The following is a 13,798-nucleotide window of genomic DNA, read 5'->3' as shown; positions in this document are numbered from 1 at the left end:
AAGAATTAAAGTATATGTTACAGCTGTCATCGAATGCTTACATTAAGATGCATGAATGTGCTTTGGGTGATTTAACTAAAAAGGTCATTAAACTGTGAAGCAGGAACCCTCTCATGCAAATTGTATCATGAGACCCAAAGTTAGATGTAAAATATTTCTACAAGTGACAGTTATATAATGCAGACAATTGGTGCAGCAGCGGAGGGGAAATGGGAGGACCACCAAAACTTTCTGGCGAGAATAGTAGATAATTTTAAATAAATATCTGTGATAAATATACCGTATTTTTCGCTCTATAGGACGCACCCAACCATAGGACACACCTTGTTTTAGAGGGGGAGAAAAAGAAAAAGAAATTCTCTCCCTCTCTGCGCAGTGCCCCTTCAGTGAAGTGGCAGGAGAAATGGAGCCCCTTCCGTTTCTCCTCCTGCTTCGCTGAAGGGGCACTGCACAGGGAGGGAAAGCTGTGCAGCACCTCTCCAACAAAGCGAAGCAAGGAGAGCAAGAGGGATTGGTGCACACCGATCCCTCTGGCTCTCCTGGCTTCAGCGAAACCAACCCAAAGCCTCCGGAGAGCAGCGGGAACTCCAGAGGCTTCAGGCGGCTATCCCTGAAGCCTCCAGAGTGAGAGGTCTGTGCGCACCAACCCCTCTCGCTCTCCAGGCTTCAGCGAAAGCAACGCGAAGCCTCCGGAGCGAGGGGGGAACGCTCCCACTGCGCTTTGGGGGCTTCGCATTGCTAACGCTGAAGCCAAGAATCCTGCATTCGCTCCATAAGACGCACACACATTTCCACTTAATTTTTGGAGGGGGGAAAGTGCGTCTTATAGAGCAAAAATATGGTAATTAAATATCTGTGATTAATATAATATTGCCTGGGCAATATTAAATTGAGAATCCTGCATTGCAGTGGGTTGGACTTCCTGACAACTTTTTCACTTTTCACTTTGGGGAATATGGCAACCCTAGTCAACAAGGCCTCCTTCCCCCCTTAAACACGGGGCTGATGGAAATAGGTGGCATTAAATCCAACCCCTTCTAGGTGGTAGTGTGCCACATACATGTGTGGTTAACAGCTAACTACAGTGAAGATAATTTGAACAATTTAAATAAATGCAGCCCTGTGTTTCACTCTGACTTCACTTGTGTCACACCTTGACATCTGGTGGGAGGGTGTTCCACAGGGCATGCGCCACTACCGAGAAGGCCCTCTGCCTGGTTCCACATGTGATGACACATTTGGATTCTGCCACAAATCTATTGTGTATTATTTACCAGAGTAGTTTTTCTCAGGGTGGGAGGCTGAGAAAGGGGGAAGCTTTACTAGATGAGAGCTGGTGAGACGCCTTTGTAAGTCCATCGATGATCAAGATAGAAAGGTGATGGAAGCTATATACATATTAATTTTTCTTTTTCTTACTTCTTCTCTTTCTTCTTTCCTTTTCATTGTGTCATATACTGCAAAACTTTAATAGAATTGGTTTAAAAAAAACGAAGTTGGGCAGTGACCATTATTAGATTTGTTGCTTGAAGTCACAAAACAAAACGGATTTAATTTGACTTTCCTGCTGGTGTTCACTTACAATGGAACACTTCAAGCTACCGGTAATTGCCACTTTTTGTGCCTCTAAGGGATGGAGTAACAGGTAGGTAGAATAAACACACAACTCAACATATTGCAAAAACTAAAACCACACAAACCCTCGGGGCAAAACACTTTAAAAACTACAATTATCCAAATCACTATAATTTGTTCACCCGGTCAGATCTCCAGAGACATTTCCGAAGGCACCAGAAAACAGCCAATAAACAGCTATAAAAATGATTGTATTAAACGAAACTCTGTACCATGAATAGATAGGAAGAGTGGCAAGAGGCAGCCACGACTTTCAATTTTCTTTCTCCCATTTTTATTTTCTTCATATTATTGGTTGGACTTGAAATCAGAATGTTGGACATCTCACCTAGCACCCAAAGCATGTGTTTATATACTATTTTGATTCTAAAATAAGGTGTACAAAAATCTCTTGTGCTGTATCGACAGAGCCCAGCAAGCTAGTTTGTTTCAGTAGGTACATTTTCAGTGAAACTTGACTACAAGGATGTTGTGGTTATACACTTTGATTTTTCTGCTGCCTCCTGTTGTGTGCAAGGCTGAAACTATGAATTGCCCTGCGACTGACACATTTCCTATTCCACATGAGTGGTACCAGCCAGGTGGCCTCATCATCGGCGGGATGAGTTCGCAGATCTATTATATTTTCTATGAAGCTTTCTTCAAGGAAAAACCTTCACAGAATCTGTTTGAGGTTCCATGGTAAGAGAATCTCCCCCACCTGCATTTTTCGGATTGATACTTCCGAGTAATTTTTTTGGTTGTGCATTCTATTAAGCTTACAGGCAATAAATGATGGTTTTGCTCTCTGTGACAAGAAATGTGATTATGAGATTCCTTTCTCTTTTAAAAAGCAATGCGGAGATGGCTATGGAGACTTGGTATGCTAAGGACCACCAAGAGGGGCATGTAGGTGATACTGCTGTACCTGGTCTTGGGACACAGGATCTGCGAGTGTCTAATCTTCCCAGAGTAAATTTCTTGAATCAGTCACTGTTTGAGTGAATTGCTTTGTGAGAAATGCGCCTTTCTCTGTAATTTTCACTCAGCAGTGAAGGAACAGTTGGCACTGACTGATAAGTGCAATAGAGAAATCTAAAGTTGCACACGCCCCAGAGAAGATTCAAAAACAGCATCCACTTGATATGATAAGTCTCTTTTCCAAACTACATGTAGTGTACTGCCTTGTTCATTTCGACGGGACGTCATGACATCTCCCCCCCACCCCCCGCCCCACACGTGCCAATCTTCCCCATAAAACAGATGATGGTTGCCCAGGATTTTAGGATGTTCACTCAAAACAAGAAGGTAGTAGGAAGGACATAGAATCCAAGAACTACACTGTTGGAAGGGACCAGAAGGGTCATCTAGTCAAACCCACTGCAATGCAGGAATCTCAACTAATGCATCCATGACTATCCAACAACTGCTTAAAACCCTCCAATGAAGGAGATTCCACATCCCCCTCAAGGGAGTGTAGTCCACTGTCAAAAAACTCTTCCTGGGAGAAAGTTATTTGTGATGTTTAGTCAAAATCTCTCTCTCTCTATTTTTTTTTGTAACTTGAATCTATTGGTTCGAATCCTACCCTCCAGAGCATAGAAACCCAGCTTTCTTCATCTTCTACTACTAGTGAGCCAGGTGTTTCCCATCTTATATTTGTGCATCTGGTTCTTTCTGCCTAAGTGCAGAACCTTACATTTGTCCCAAGTGAAATTCATTTTGTTAGCTTGCGCCCAGTTCTCCAATCTGAATCCTGATTCTGTCTTCTGCAGCATACGTTACACCTCTCAGTTTGGTGACATCTGTAAATTTGATGAGCATCCTCTAAATTTCTTTGTTCAAGACACTGAACATCAATCTACAACCCCACTTCTTACTTTTTTTCAGGATGACAAAGAAGCTTAAATGAGTACTCTTTGGGTTTTGTCAGTTGACCAGCCTTGCTAAAATCAAGTTACACCATGTCCACAGCATCCCCCTCATCCACCAAGCTATGAGTTATTAAACTTCGTAACACAGGTCTAAATCTATGTATTTTAAAAACAAACAAAAAAACCTACAAAAGAGTGTGTTAACTTTTTAAATAAAAAATCTGCAATGCAGATGTGGATAGATTTAATAATTTCTATATGGAAGAGTTTTGTTTTGTGTATGGTCAAAAACAGTTTACATCATCTCTGCAAGGAAAAATATGCTTTACAGATATAGTTTGTATACAGATCTAGTCTTTCTTCTGTTTCTATTTTAACAATATGTGCTGTGTGTTGAGGGACGCGGGTGGCGCTGTGGGTAAAACCGCAGTGCCTAGGACTTGCCGATCGTATGGTCGGCAGTTCGATTCCCCGCGGCGGGGTGAGCTCCCGTTGTTCGGTCCCAGCTCCTGCCCACCTAGCAGTTCGAAAGCACTGTTAAGTGCAAGTAGATAAATAGGTACCGCTGTATAGCGGGAAGGTAAACGGCGTTTCTGTTTGCTGCGCTGGTGCTGGCTCGCCAGAGCAGCTTCGTCACGCTGGCCATGTGACCCGGAAGTGTCCTTGGACGGCGCCGGCTCCCGGCCTCTAGAGTGAGATGAGCGCACAACCTTAGAGTCCGACATGACTGGCCTTCGGGCAGGGGTACCTTTACCTTTACCTTCCTGTGTGTTGGGAGTTTATAAAGTTGACTGTAGCAGCAGCAAGTGTTTGGAAGATTAATTCCTTTCCCAAGCCATAGGGGATAGGAGTAGGAGGATAGTTGAGGTGGCTTGTTCCTGCTGCTATAAACACTTAAACGTTATTGTAGATAGGTAAAATTTATTTTTATTTTTTTGCTAAGTTAAAGAAATCTAGGAGTGTATGAGCTATACTGGTAGCTTTGCTGTAGTTGGCATGAAGTATAAATAATAAATGACCACAGCAAATACATGCAACTTGTACTTGCAAGCACTAATATTGATGTTTCCTTCATCGTAACAGAATGACCAGCTTGTCTCATTTTAACTTCCCATGTTTGTTTGATAACTATTTTTAATGCAAATTTATAGTGCAGTCCTATAAATGAACATCAGAAATTGCCTTGTATAATTATGATAGCAGCTCTGTAACTATTTTTTTTTTAAAAAAAATGTTGTTTTCCTGGGCTAGATGCACTGCCAGTTTGAGTACAAAGAGAAAGAGGTGGGGATTATAATTGTCTTTTTTGGAGGAGGAAACTGAGATGGCATGATGAGTAAAACATTTTATTTGTGCTGAAGGGTTTGATATTTATTGTTTTAGAACCACCATAAAAGATAACAAAATATAGTTAGTATGTATCAATATGAGACTGAAATGGCATTTTGTCTACTTCCTGCATTGTAGAATTCTCCTCTGAAATTCCATGCTAACCTCATTTGCAGCATGATAACAAAATTCTACCAGCACATCCTGGCCTTGGCATTTGCGGTAAAAGTGATAAATGAGAATCCAAACCTCTTGCCCAATGTCACACTGGGCTTCCACATCTATGACAGCTATTATGATGCAAGGATGACCTATCGTACCACTCTGGACCTGCTCTTTAAAATGCGTAGATTTGCTCCCAACTACAAATGTGATTCCCAGAAAAACCTCATAGCCATCATTGGAGGACTTGGCTCTGATACCTCATTCCATATTGCTGACCTCCTAAGCCTCTACAATATTCCACAGGTAGGTTTTAATGAGTAGGGACATGAACTTTTGCCACACAAATCACACTCTTCTCTAACCATTCTGAAAGTGATTATGAGATTCAGAAGGTGAATACGACTGATGCTGAAGCATTACAAGTTGGAATGTCTATCAGAAACATAGATCCTAGATCATGACTACTTTCCTACTTTGAAGACACCAAAAAGCCTGGAGGACTTCACGGCCCCAATGCCTAATGACACACACACACACAGCACCTCGAACATGCAAAGCACAGGTCTTCTCAACAAATGAGAACAAAAATTTTGGATCTAGGGTAGCTATTATACTTCCCTATGCCATATACATCTTATTCATGATTCCCAACAGTTGAACTAGAGGAGGAATCTGCTGGTGCATTGGTTGAATTTTGCCAGCATTTCAGACATGGCAAAGATATATCTGGGATTCATCCAAAGAGTGCGGCTCCTTCCAAATCTTAAATCTCCACAGACAGAGTAATTCCAGATTAAAATTGCACCTTATAAATGAAACACAGGGACATGCCTAACAAGACATAAATAAAATACCCTGAAATTGAAAAAATACCATCACAACTAGAAGAATCATTCAGTTTAACAGCCATATCCTCAAAATGAGTTACCTTTATAATGTCTGTACTTTTCCTTTTAGTTGGCATATGGTTCATTTCCCCAAGAGGAGAGTGATGTAGATCACTTCTACTTTTACCACATGGTTCCCAATGAAGCTTATCAGTATATGGCAATTATCAGTTTGCTCCTTCAATTTGGATGGACATGGGTTGGACTCTTTGTTATGGACGACAATGCAGGAGAAAAATTCTTGCAGACTATGGAGCCATTGCTTTACCAGCATGGAATCTGTTCAGCATTCACAAACAGATTGCCAAAAATACTTCGTTTAGATAATTTGGATGAACTTTATGACATACTCAAAAGTTTTTATGTGGATGTCAGAGATGATAAAGCCAATGCATTTATCCTGTACGGAGATTCATTGACAATTAACTGGCTGCCAACTTTTATGTTTATACGAGATCCTGAAAATAAGGGAAACACATCACTTAGAAAGGTGTGGATCATGACAACACAGATTGATTTCATATTATTGAATTTTCAAAAGTCTTGGGATCTTGAGCTCTTTCAAGGTGCCATTTCCTTCACCATTCACTCAAATGAGCTTCTCGAGTTCAATGAATTTCTTCATATCATAAAACCTTACTGGAACCCAGCAGATGGTTTTCTCAAGGAATTCTGGGAGCAAGCATTTGACTGTACATTTCCAGAACTCCACCTGCAACTTAATGAAACATGTACAGGGGAGGAGAAGTTAGAGTGTCTTCCTGGACATGTGTTTGAAATGGGCATGACTGGCCACAGCTACAGTATCCACAATGCTGTCTTTGTTGTGGCTCATGCTTTGCATGCTATTTATTCATACAGATCAAAGCACAGAGCAATGATGGGAGGTAAAAGGTTTGAACTTCAAGATCTGCAACCTTGGCAGGTAACACGCTGCAAGCAAAATATTATTTTTTAGAGTGATATAGAGTGATATAGGACATTTTTAGAGTGATATAGTTTTGTAACTTTTCTGTATGTTTATATGAAATGCAATATTTGTATGTTTATATGAAATGTATGTATTTGTATGTTTATATGAAATGCAATATTTTTAAAGTGATAACATTTTGTTAGCGCCTCTTTTCCTATATATTTAGCATGTACAGAATTTTAGCCTTCTATTGCCATGTTATAACTTTTCTATCCACTGGATTGAAATAGTTTATTTCTCTATATTTGTCCTTCACTATATATATATATATATATATATATATATATATATATATATATATATATATATATATTTCTTATTTTCCTTTTTCTCTTTGAATCAGCTCCATTATTTTCTGCAAGGCATTTTATTTAACAACTCAGAAGGGGAAACAATGTCCTTTAATGACAAAAGGGAACTGAGAGGTGGATTTGACATCATGAACTTGATTACATTCCCAAACAAGTCCTTCTTTCGAATGAAAGTTGGAAGAGTTGATCCTGATGCTCTTGAAGGAGAAGCATTCATCATTCATGAAGATATGATTGTGTGGCACAGAGGTTTTAATCAGGTCTGCATTCTAGGAATCCTTCTGACCCCACTGTTAAGGTTTGCCATATTTCAACAGTTGTTCAGGTTTTTTTTTAGGTTTTTTTTAGGAAGACCCCAAAATTTTTGAGGTTTTTTTTTACTATGAGACCAAGAAAAATATTTTTGGGGTTTGTGCCTAAGATCCATGACAAACCAGTTGGTAGATATATAGGTAGAGCAAAGCTTTGGAATATCCACATGAAATTACTTGAAATTCCCCCATTTGTCAACCTCTTTATCAATTTCTTAGTAACAACACATGTGCTGCTGGGAAAGGGTCCCTTGCATCTCCAGGCAGGGTTAGAAAGGAAATACTGGTGAAATTTTTGGACCAAAAGTCAGGCTTGGCAATAAGGCAGCTGTGTGAACGATGAAAAAAAATTGGGATCCCCTCCTAAAGGTAAAGGTACCCCTGCCCGTACGGGCCAGTCTTGCCAGACTCTAGGGTTGTGCGCCCATCTCACTCAAGAGGCTGGGGGCCAGCGCTGTCCGGAGACACTTCCGGGTCATGTGGCCAGCGTGACATCGCTGCTCTGGCGAGCCAGAGCCGCACACAGAAACGCCATTTACCTTCCTGCTAGTAAGCGGTCCCTATTTATCTACTTGCACCCGGGGGTGCTTTCGAACTGCTAGGTTGGCAGGCGCTGGGACCGAACGACGGGAGCGCACCCCGCCGCGGGGATTCAAACCGGGATCCCCTCCTAACCTATGCCAAAGTTTTGCAATTGTACAGTGGACGCTAGGGTTACGAATGCGATCCTTGTGGGATGCATATTCACAACCTGCAGCATTCGCAACCCGCGTCTGCGAGACTGCGCATGTGCAGGTTGCGATTTTGTGCTTCTGCACATGCGCAAAGTGTGATTTAGTGCTTCTGTGCATGTGTGACCGCCGAAACCTGGAAGTAACCTGTTCTGGTACATCCGGTTTTGTCGGTCCGTAACCTGAAAAAATGCAACCTGACGCATCTGTAACCTGAGGTATGACTGTATTACAGCATTTCATAAGTCAAATTGTGAAGTTTGACGTACGAAATGCTGTAATACAATTGCAAAACTCTGGCATAGGTTACCCCCAATCCATGTTTGCAAAACTTTGACAGTTTTGAAGTGCATCTGAAAGTTCTGAATTTTGAGTGGTGTTAAATAGGAACCAAGATTGATGTATCAGTTACTCTTCCCCCCACCCTGGTTCTTCAAACTGCATGAGTTACGCTATAAACACTGCAAGACTATTACAAAACTATAGCACAGGGTGGAGTGAATTGGACAATATTGCATTTGAGGTAACAATTAGAGCACTGTGCTGAGCATATCAGCCATACAGTTTTGAGGGTATGGCAAAATTTAGGGTTTGTGCAGCGAAATAATTACAAATTTTGTCATAGGTTTGGAGGGGATCCCAAATAATGGGATTGCCTTATATAAGACAATTCTCATATATATATATATATATATATATATATATATATATATACACACACACACACACACACACACACACACACACACACACACACATATATATATATATATATATATATATATATATATATATATATAATGTATAAACTGTGCTGAGTGGTGAAATTCATTAATTGAAGTCTAATAAAAAATCAGCTTCTCCTATTTCCTGAAACTGCTTTCCTGCTATGGATAGGTGATTCCCCTTTCTCTGTGTAATGACCACTGCCACCCTGGGAATCAGAAGAAAAAGAAAGAAGGGGGAAAGTTTTGCTGCTATGGTTGTGCTCCATGTTCAGAAGGGGAAATTTCAAACCAGGATGGTAAGTTATGTAGAAATCATATTTTTCATCCTATGAGGACACTGGCAAGAATAGACAGTAGCATTTGAGGGGGTTATTACAGATCAAAAAGTGGGTAAGGGGCAATAATAATAATAATAATAATAATAATAATAATAATAATAATAATAATATTTATACCCCACCCATCTGGCTGAGTCTCCCCAGCCACTCTGGGCAGCTTCCAATCAAGTGTTAAAAACAATACAGCATCAAATATTAAAAACTTCCCTAAACAGGGCTGCCTTCAGATGTCTTTTTTTAAAAAAAATAATAATAATTTTTATTAAATTTTATCCGGTGGCTAAAGAGATCCTGCTTCTTTTTAATATCAATATTTGGAGAGTTTTTTATCTTCTTCCAAGCATTTTTTTTAAAAAAAGCTTTAGGTATATAGTTTTGTGATTTTCACACAGTTTATATAACTTGCTACAAGTAATGTAACAGCTTGCTATAAGTAATGTAAACGGTTATTCGGGGGGGGGTTGTCAGGTATTGTAATAAATCGTAGTAAAAAAAAAGCTTTACGCCCCCCCCCCTTTCCATTCCATTCCAACGTACCGGCTTAGACGTTATTCTTTCTTCCTCTCAGTTACTCTTGGCCCCTCAGTGGCAGGCTTAATTGGTAGATTAATTTCCCCCTCTTTGCTTGAAGCATGTCCAAAAACCTAAATCCAATTTTTATCTTAAGAAATGGAACTTGGTGCACTCGCGGGGACAGCGTCCAGGAGATCCGAACTCCCTCGGGGGCTTTCCATCCAGTGCCCCCACCCCCTCCTTCTTTACGAACTTGGGGGTGGTTTATTGGCCATCCGCGGATGAGACTGCATCTTCCCTTACACCGGGAAGAATTTGGGAGGCTGATTACTCCCATCTCAGCCTCTAAATTACCTCGTGGGAGCTGGAGAGATGGCATTGTCGGCCATCTCCCGTGGCGCCTTCAGATGTCTTTTAAAGAGAAGATAGCTGCTTATTTCCTTCACATCTGAAGGGAGGGCGTTCCACAGGGCAGGTGCCACTACTGAGAAGGCCCTCTGTCTGGTTCCCTGTAACCTCACTTCTCACAATGAGGGAACCGCCAGAAGGCCCTCGGCGCTGGATCTCAGTGTCTGGGCCGAACGATGGGGGTGGAGACGCTCCTTCAGGTATACAAGACCGAGGCCATTTAGGGCTTTAAAGGTCAGCACCAACACTTTGAATTGTGCTCAGAAACATACTGGGAGCCAATGCAGATCTCTCAGGACCAGTGTTATGTGGTCCTGGCAGCCACTTCCAGTCACCAGTCTAGCAGCCGCATTCTGGATTAATTGCAGTTTCTGGGTCACCTTCTATGGTAGCCCTACATAGAGCGTATTGCAGTAGTCTAAGCGGGGGATAACTAGAGCATGCACCACTTTGGCAAGACAGTCCACAGGCAAGTAGAGTCTCAGCCTGTGTCCAGGTGAAGCTGGTAGACAGCTGTCCTGCACACAGAATTAACCTGTGCCTCCATGGACAGCTGTGAGTCCAAAATGACTCCCAAGCTGTGCAACTGGTCCTTCAGGGGCACAGTTACCCCATTCAGAACCAGGGAGTCCCCCACACCCACCTGTACCCCTGTCCCTCAAAAACAGTACTTCTGTCTTGTCAGGATTCAACATTCATTAATCTGTTAGCCGCCATCCATCCTCCAACTGCCTCCAGGCACTCACACAGGACCTTCACCACCTTCACTGGTTCTGATTTAAAAGAGAGGTAGAGCAAGATGATGACAATGCATAAAATTATGCAAAGCATTGAGAAATCAGATAAAGGGGGGTATACCCCTCTCATAACGAGAGCACAGGAGCATCTAATGAAATTGGGTGTTGGATGATTCAGAACAAACAGAGGAAAATTATCTTCTTCATGCAGTATATGATTAAACTATGAAATTTCCACCCAGAAGAGGCCAAGATAGTCATCGACATGGAAGGCTTTAAAAGAATTTTAGACAAACATAGGGAGGAGAAGGCTATCAATGGCTACAAACTCTGGTGGCTCTACTATGCCTCCATGGTCAGAAGCTTATCCAAAAAAGAATACAATTTGGCACACACATGATTATAAGAAGCCAAAAAATAAATGAGATCAAAAACTAAAGAACAAGGATCCAATAGGTTTAATTTCATGTCAGTGAAGAAGTAATATGGAAGGCGATGTACTGTTCAATCAGTATTGAAATTTGACCTTGTTTATTTTTCAGATATGACTAATTGCGCCAGATGCCCAAAAGCTCAGTATCCAACCAAGAACAAAACTGCCTGCATTGAGAAAACGATTACCTTCCTTTCTTACGAAGAACCTTTAGGGATCAGTTTAGCATCAGTTGCCCTTTCTTTCTTCTTTATCACAGCTTTGGTGCTAGGAACATTCATTAAGTACGGAGACACTCCCATAGTCAAAGCCAACAACCGGGACCTCACCTACTCTCTCCTTGTCTCTCTCCTGCTCTGCTTCCTTTCTTCACTGTTATTTCTGGGTGAACCTAGCACAGCCACCTGCCTCCTCCGGCAACCAACTTTTGGCATCACCTTCTCAATGGCTGTTTCTTGTGTGCTGGCCAAAACTATCACTGTAGTTCTAGCTTTCATGGCCACCAAGCCCGGGTCCAGGATGAGGAAGTGGGTAGGGAAAAGACTGGCCTTCTCAGTTGTAATTTCCTGTTCTCTTATTCAATCAACTATCTGTACTGTGTGGTTGATGACATGTTCCCCATTCCCTGATTTGGACATGAACTCTTTAGCAGAAGAAATCATTGTGCAATGTAATGAAGGCTCAGTCACCATGTTTTATTGTATCCTGGGCTACATGGGTCTGTTGGCCATTGCCAGCTTTGTTGCCGCATTTGCAGCCCGCAAGTTACCTGACAGTTTTAATGAAGCCAAGTTCATTACCTTCAGCATGCTGCTCTTTTGCAGTGTTTGGCTGTCTTTTATTCCAGCCTACCTGAGCACAAGTGGAAAGGGCATGGTGGCTGTGGAGATCTTCTCCATCTTGGCCTCTGGTGGTGGGTTACTGTGTTGCGTCTTTGCCCCTAAATGCTACATCATTATTCTGAAGCCCGAACTGAACAACAGGGAGCAACTTATAAGAAGAAATAATTAATTAATAGTTTTAGTTTTACCTCATTCTGGTAAAATTTAAATATATGAAAGTTATGGGTGTAAATAGTACTTGCCAAAAACCTGTATCTTGGCAGGCACCCAGAAATTATGCAGTGTTCCATGGAATGTGAAGCAAATTCACAACGGTATTATATAGGTGATATTAGAAAAAAATCATTAGACTAAAGGATGAAACAGAGCTGTAGGATACTTTGGAAGGTAGAAGTACAAAGCAGGTTCATAGAAAGCAGACACCTGGCAAGGGTTTTTTTTTGTTCTGTTTTTTAGAAAAATAGAAATAACTTCTGGTGCCTTCGTCAAGTGAATTGTGTCGCACAGTAAATGGAAATCATTTCCTTGAGTTCCCTGCTGCCCTTTTTGTATTTAATTTTATGTGGTACATACTTTTGATCTCAGCAAAATATTCTACTCCAAATTTGAGTTTCAAAAGATAATTGGCATGAGAGGATTCTCTTTTACTGATGCAAAGTAGGCTGATAGGCTTAAAAGTAGGCTTAAAACATGGGAAGAGCCATAGAAGCCTGTTTACTCCTGGCTCAGTTGTTACAAGGCTTGACCTTTCCAGTGAGGTCCTGAGGATCCAGAACTTTCATTGTTTGAAATATCAGGGAACTAGGCTGCAAATAATGGTAATCAAGTTAAACGTTTGGTAAACAAAAGCTCAACAAATATGGGTTTGGTAACTCAAAGCTTATCCAGAGACAAGCTGCCTCCATTGACCAGAAATTCTATAACAATTTTAGTGCAGACCTATTGGAACAGTTGCATCTACAGGGAATCAAGAAAGCTGAAAACACACCTCTTTGCGCCTCCTCCTTATACGACATTCGCCCACCAGGCCACACTACTCCACATGGCCTCTCCAACATTGTGTGGCCCAGGGCAACATCCTGTCAGGCTGCACAGCATCAAGAGATGCCACACAGCCCAGGGTGACATCCCGCTTGGACACTCAGTGTTAGGAGATGCCACACAGCCTCAGGCAACTTACCACCAGGCCTCCTCAACTCCCTCAAGATTGAGGGGGCTGAGCCCCATCCCTTCAGAAATTCAGTGGGGAGCTGTAGAGGTCTCAGCCCCAAGGAGTTGGCACCGCTGTTCTTTTTTCTTTTTGTATAATTTTTATTTCTATTTTTCATACAAATTCAATAAAGGACACAATATCACAATGCCAAATTATAATCCAATTAAAAGAAAACAAAGCCAATTATTCAAAAGTCTTATACCTGTGTGTGGACTTATACCTATACGTGTACTGAATTTCAGGATATAGAATTCTTATTTCTTCCTGCTTTCATAAACTTGATTAATCCATATATGACAGTTCCGATCTTTATCCTTTGTTTAGTAGGCACTGGTTTCTTGACTTTCATTCATAGTTACGTATTTATTAACTTTATTTCTGCAAGAGGAAT

At 41.3% G+C, this 13,798-nt stretch overlaps 1 protein-coding gene across 1 annotated transcript; it reads left to right on the top strand.

The window, feature by feature from the left end:
* The first annotated feature begins 2,236 nt into the window (after window positions 1–2,236).
* Window positions 2,237–12,363, top strand: LOC114583592 (vomeronasal type-2 receptor 26-like). Its single transcript, XM_077917821.1, has 7 exons — window positions 2,237–2,316; window positions 2,469–2,586; window positions 4,956–5,285; window positions 5,940–6,794; window positions 7,186–7,413; window positions 9,093–9,219; window positions 11,462–12,363. Exons 1-7 carry the CDS (start codon window positions 2,237–2,239, stop codon window positions 12,361–12,363), a joined length of 2,640 nt encoding a protein of 879 aa, XP_077773947.1.
* The last annotated feature ends 1,435 nt before the right edge of the window (window positions 12,364–13,798 follow it).

Source organism: Podarcis muralis, chromosome 13, assembly GCF_964188315.1.
Source record: "Podarcis muralis chromosome 13, rPodMur119.hap1.1, whole genome shotgun sequence".
Classification (NCBI taxonomy): domain Eukaryota; kingdom Metazoa; phylum Chordata; class Lepidosauria; order Squamata; family Lacertidae; genus Podarcis; species Podarcis muralis.
This window is presented reverse-complemented; position numbering and strand designations above follow the sequence as displayed.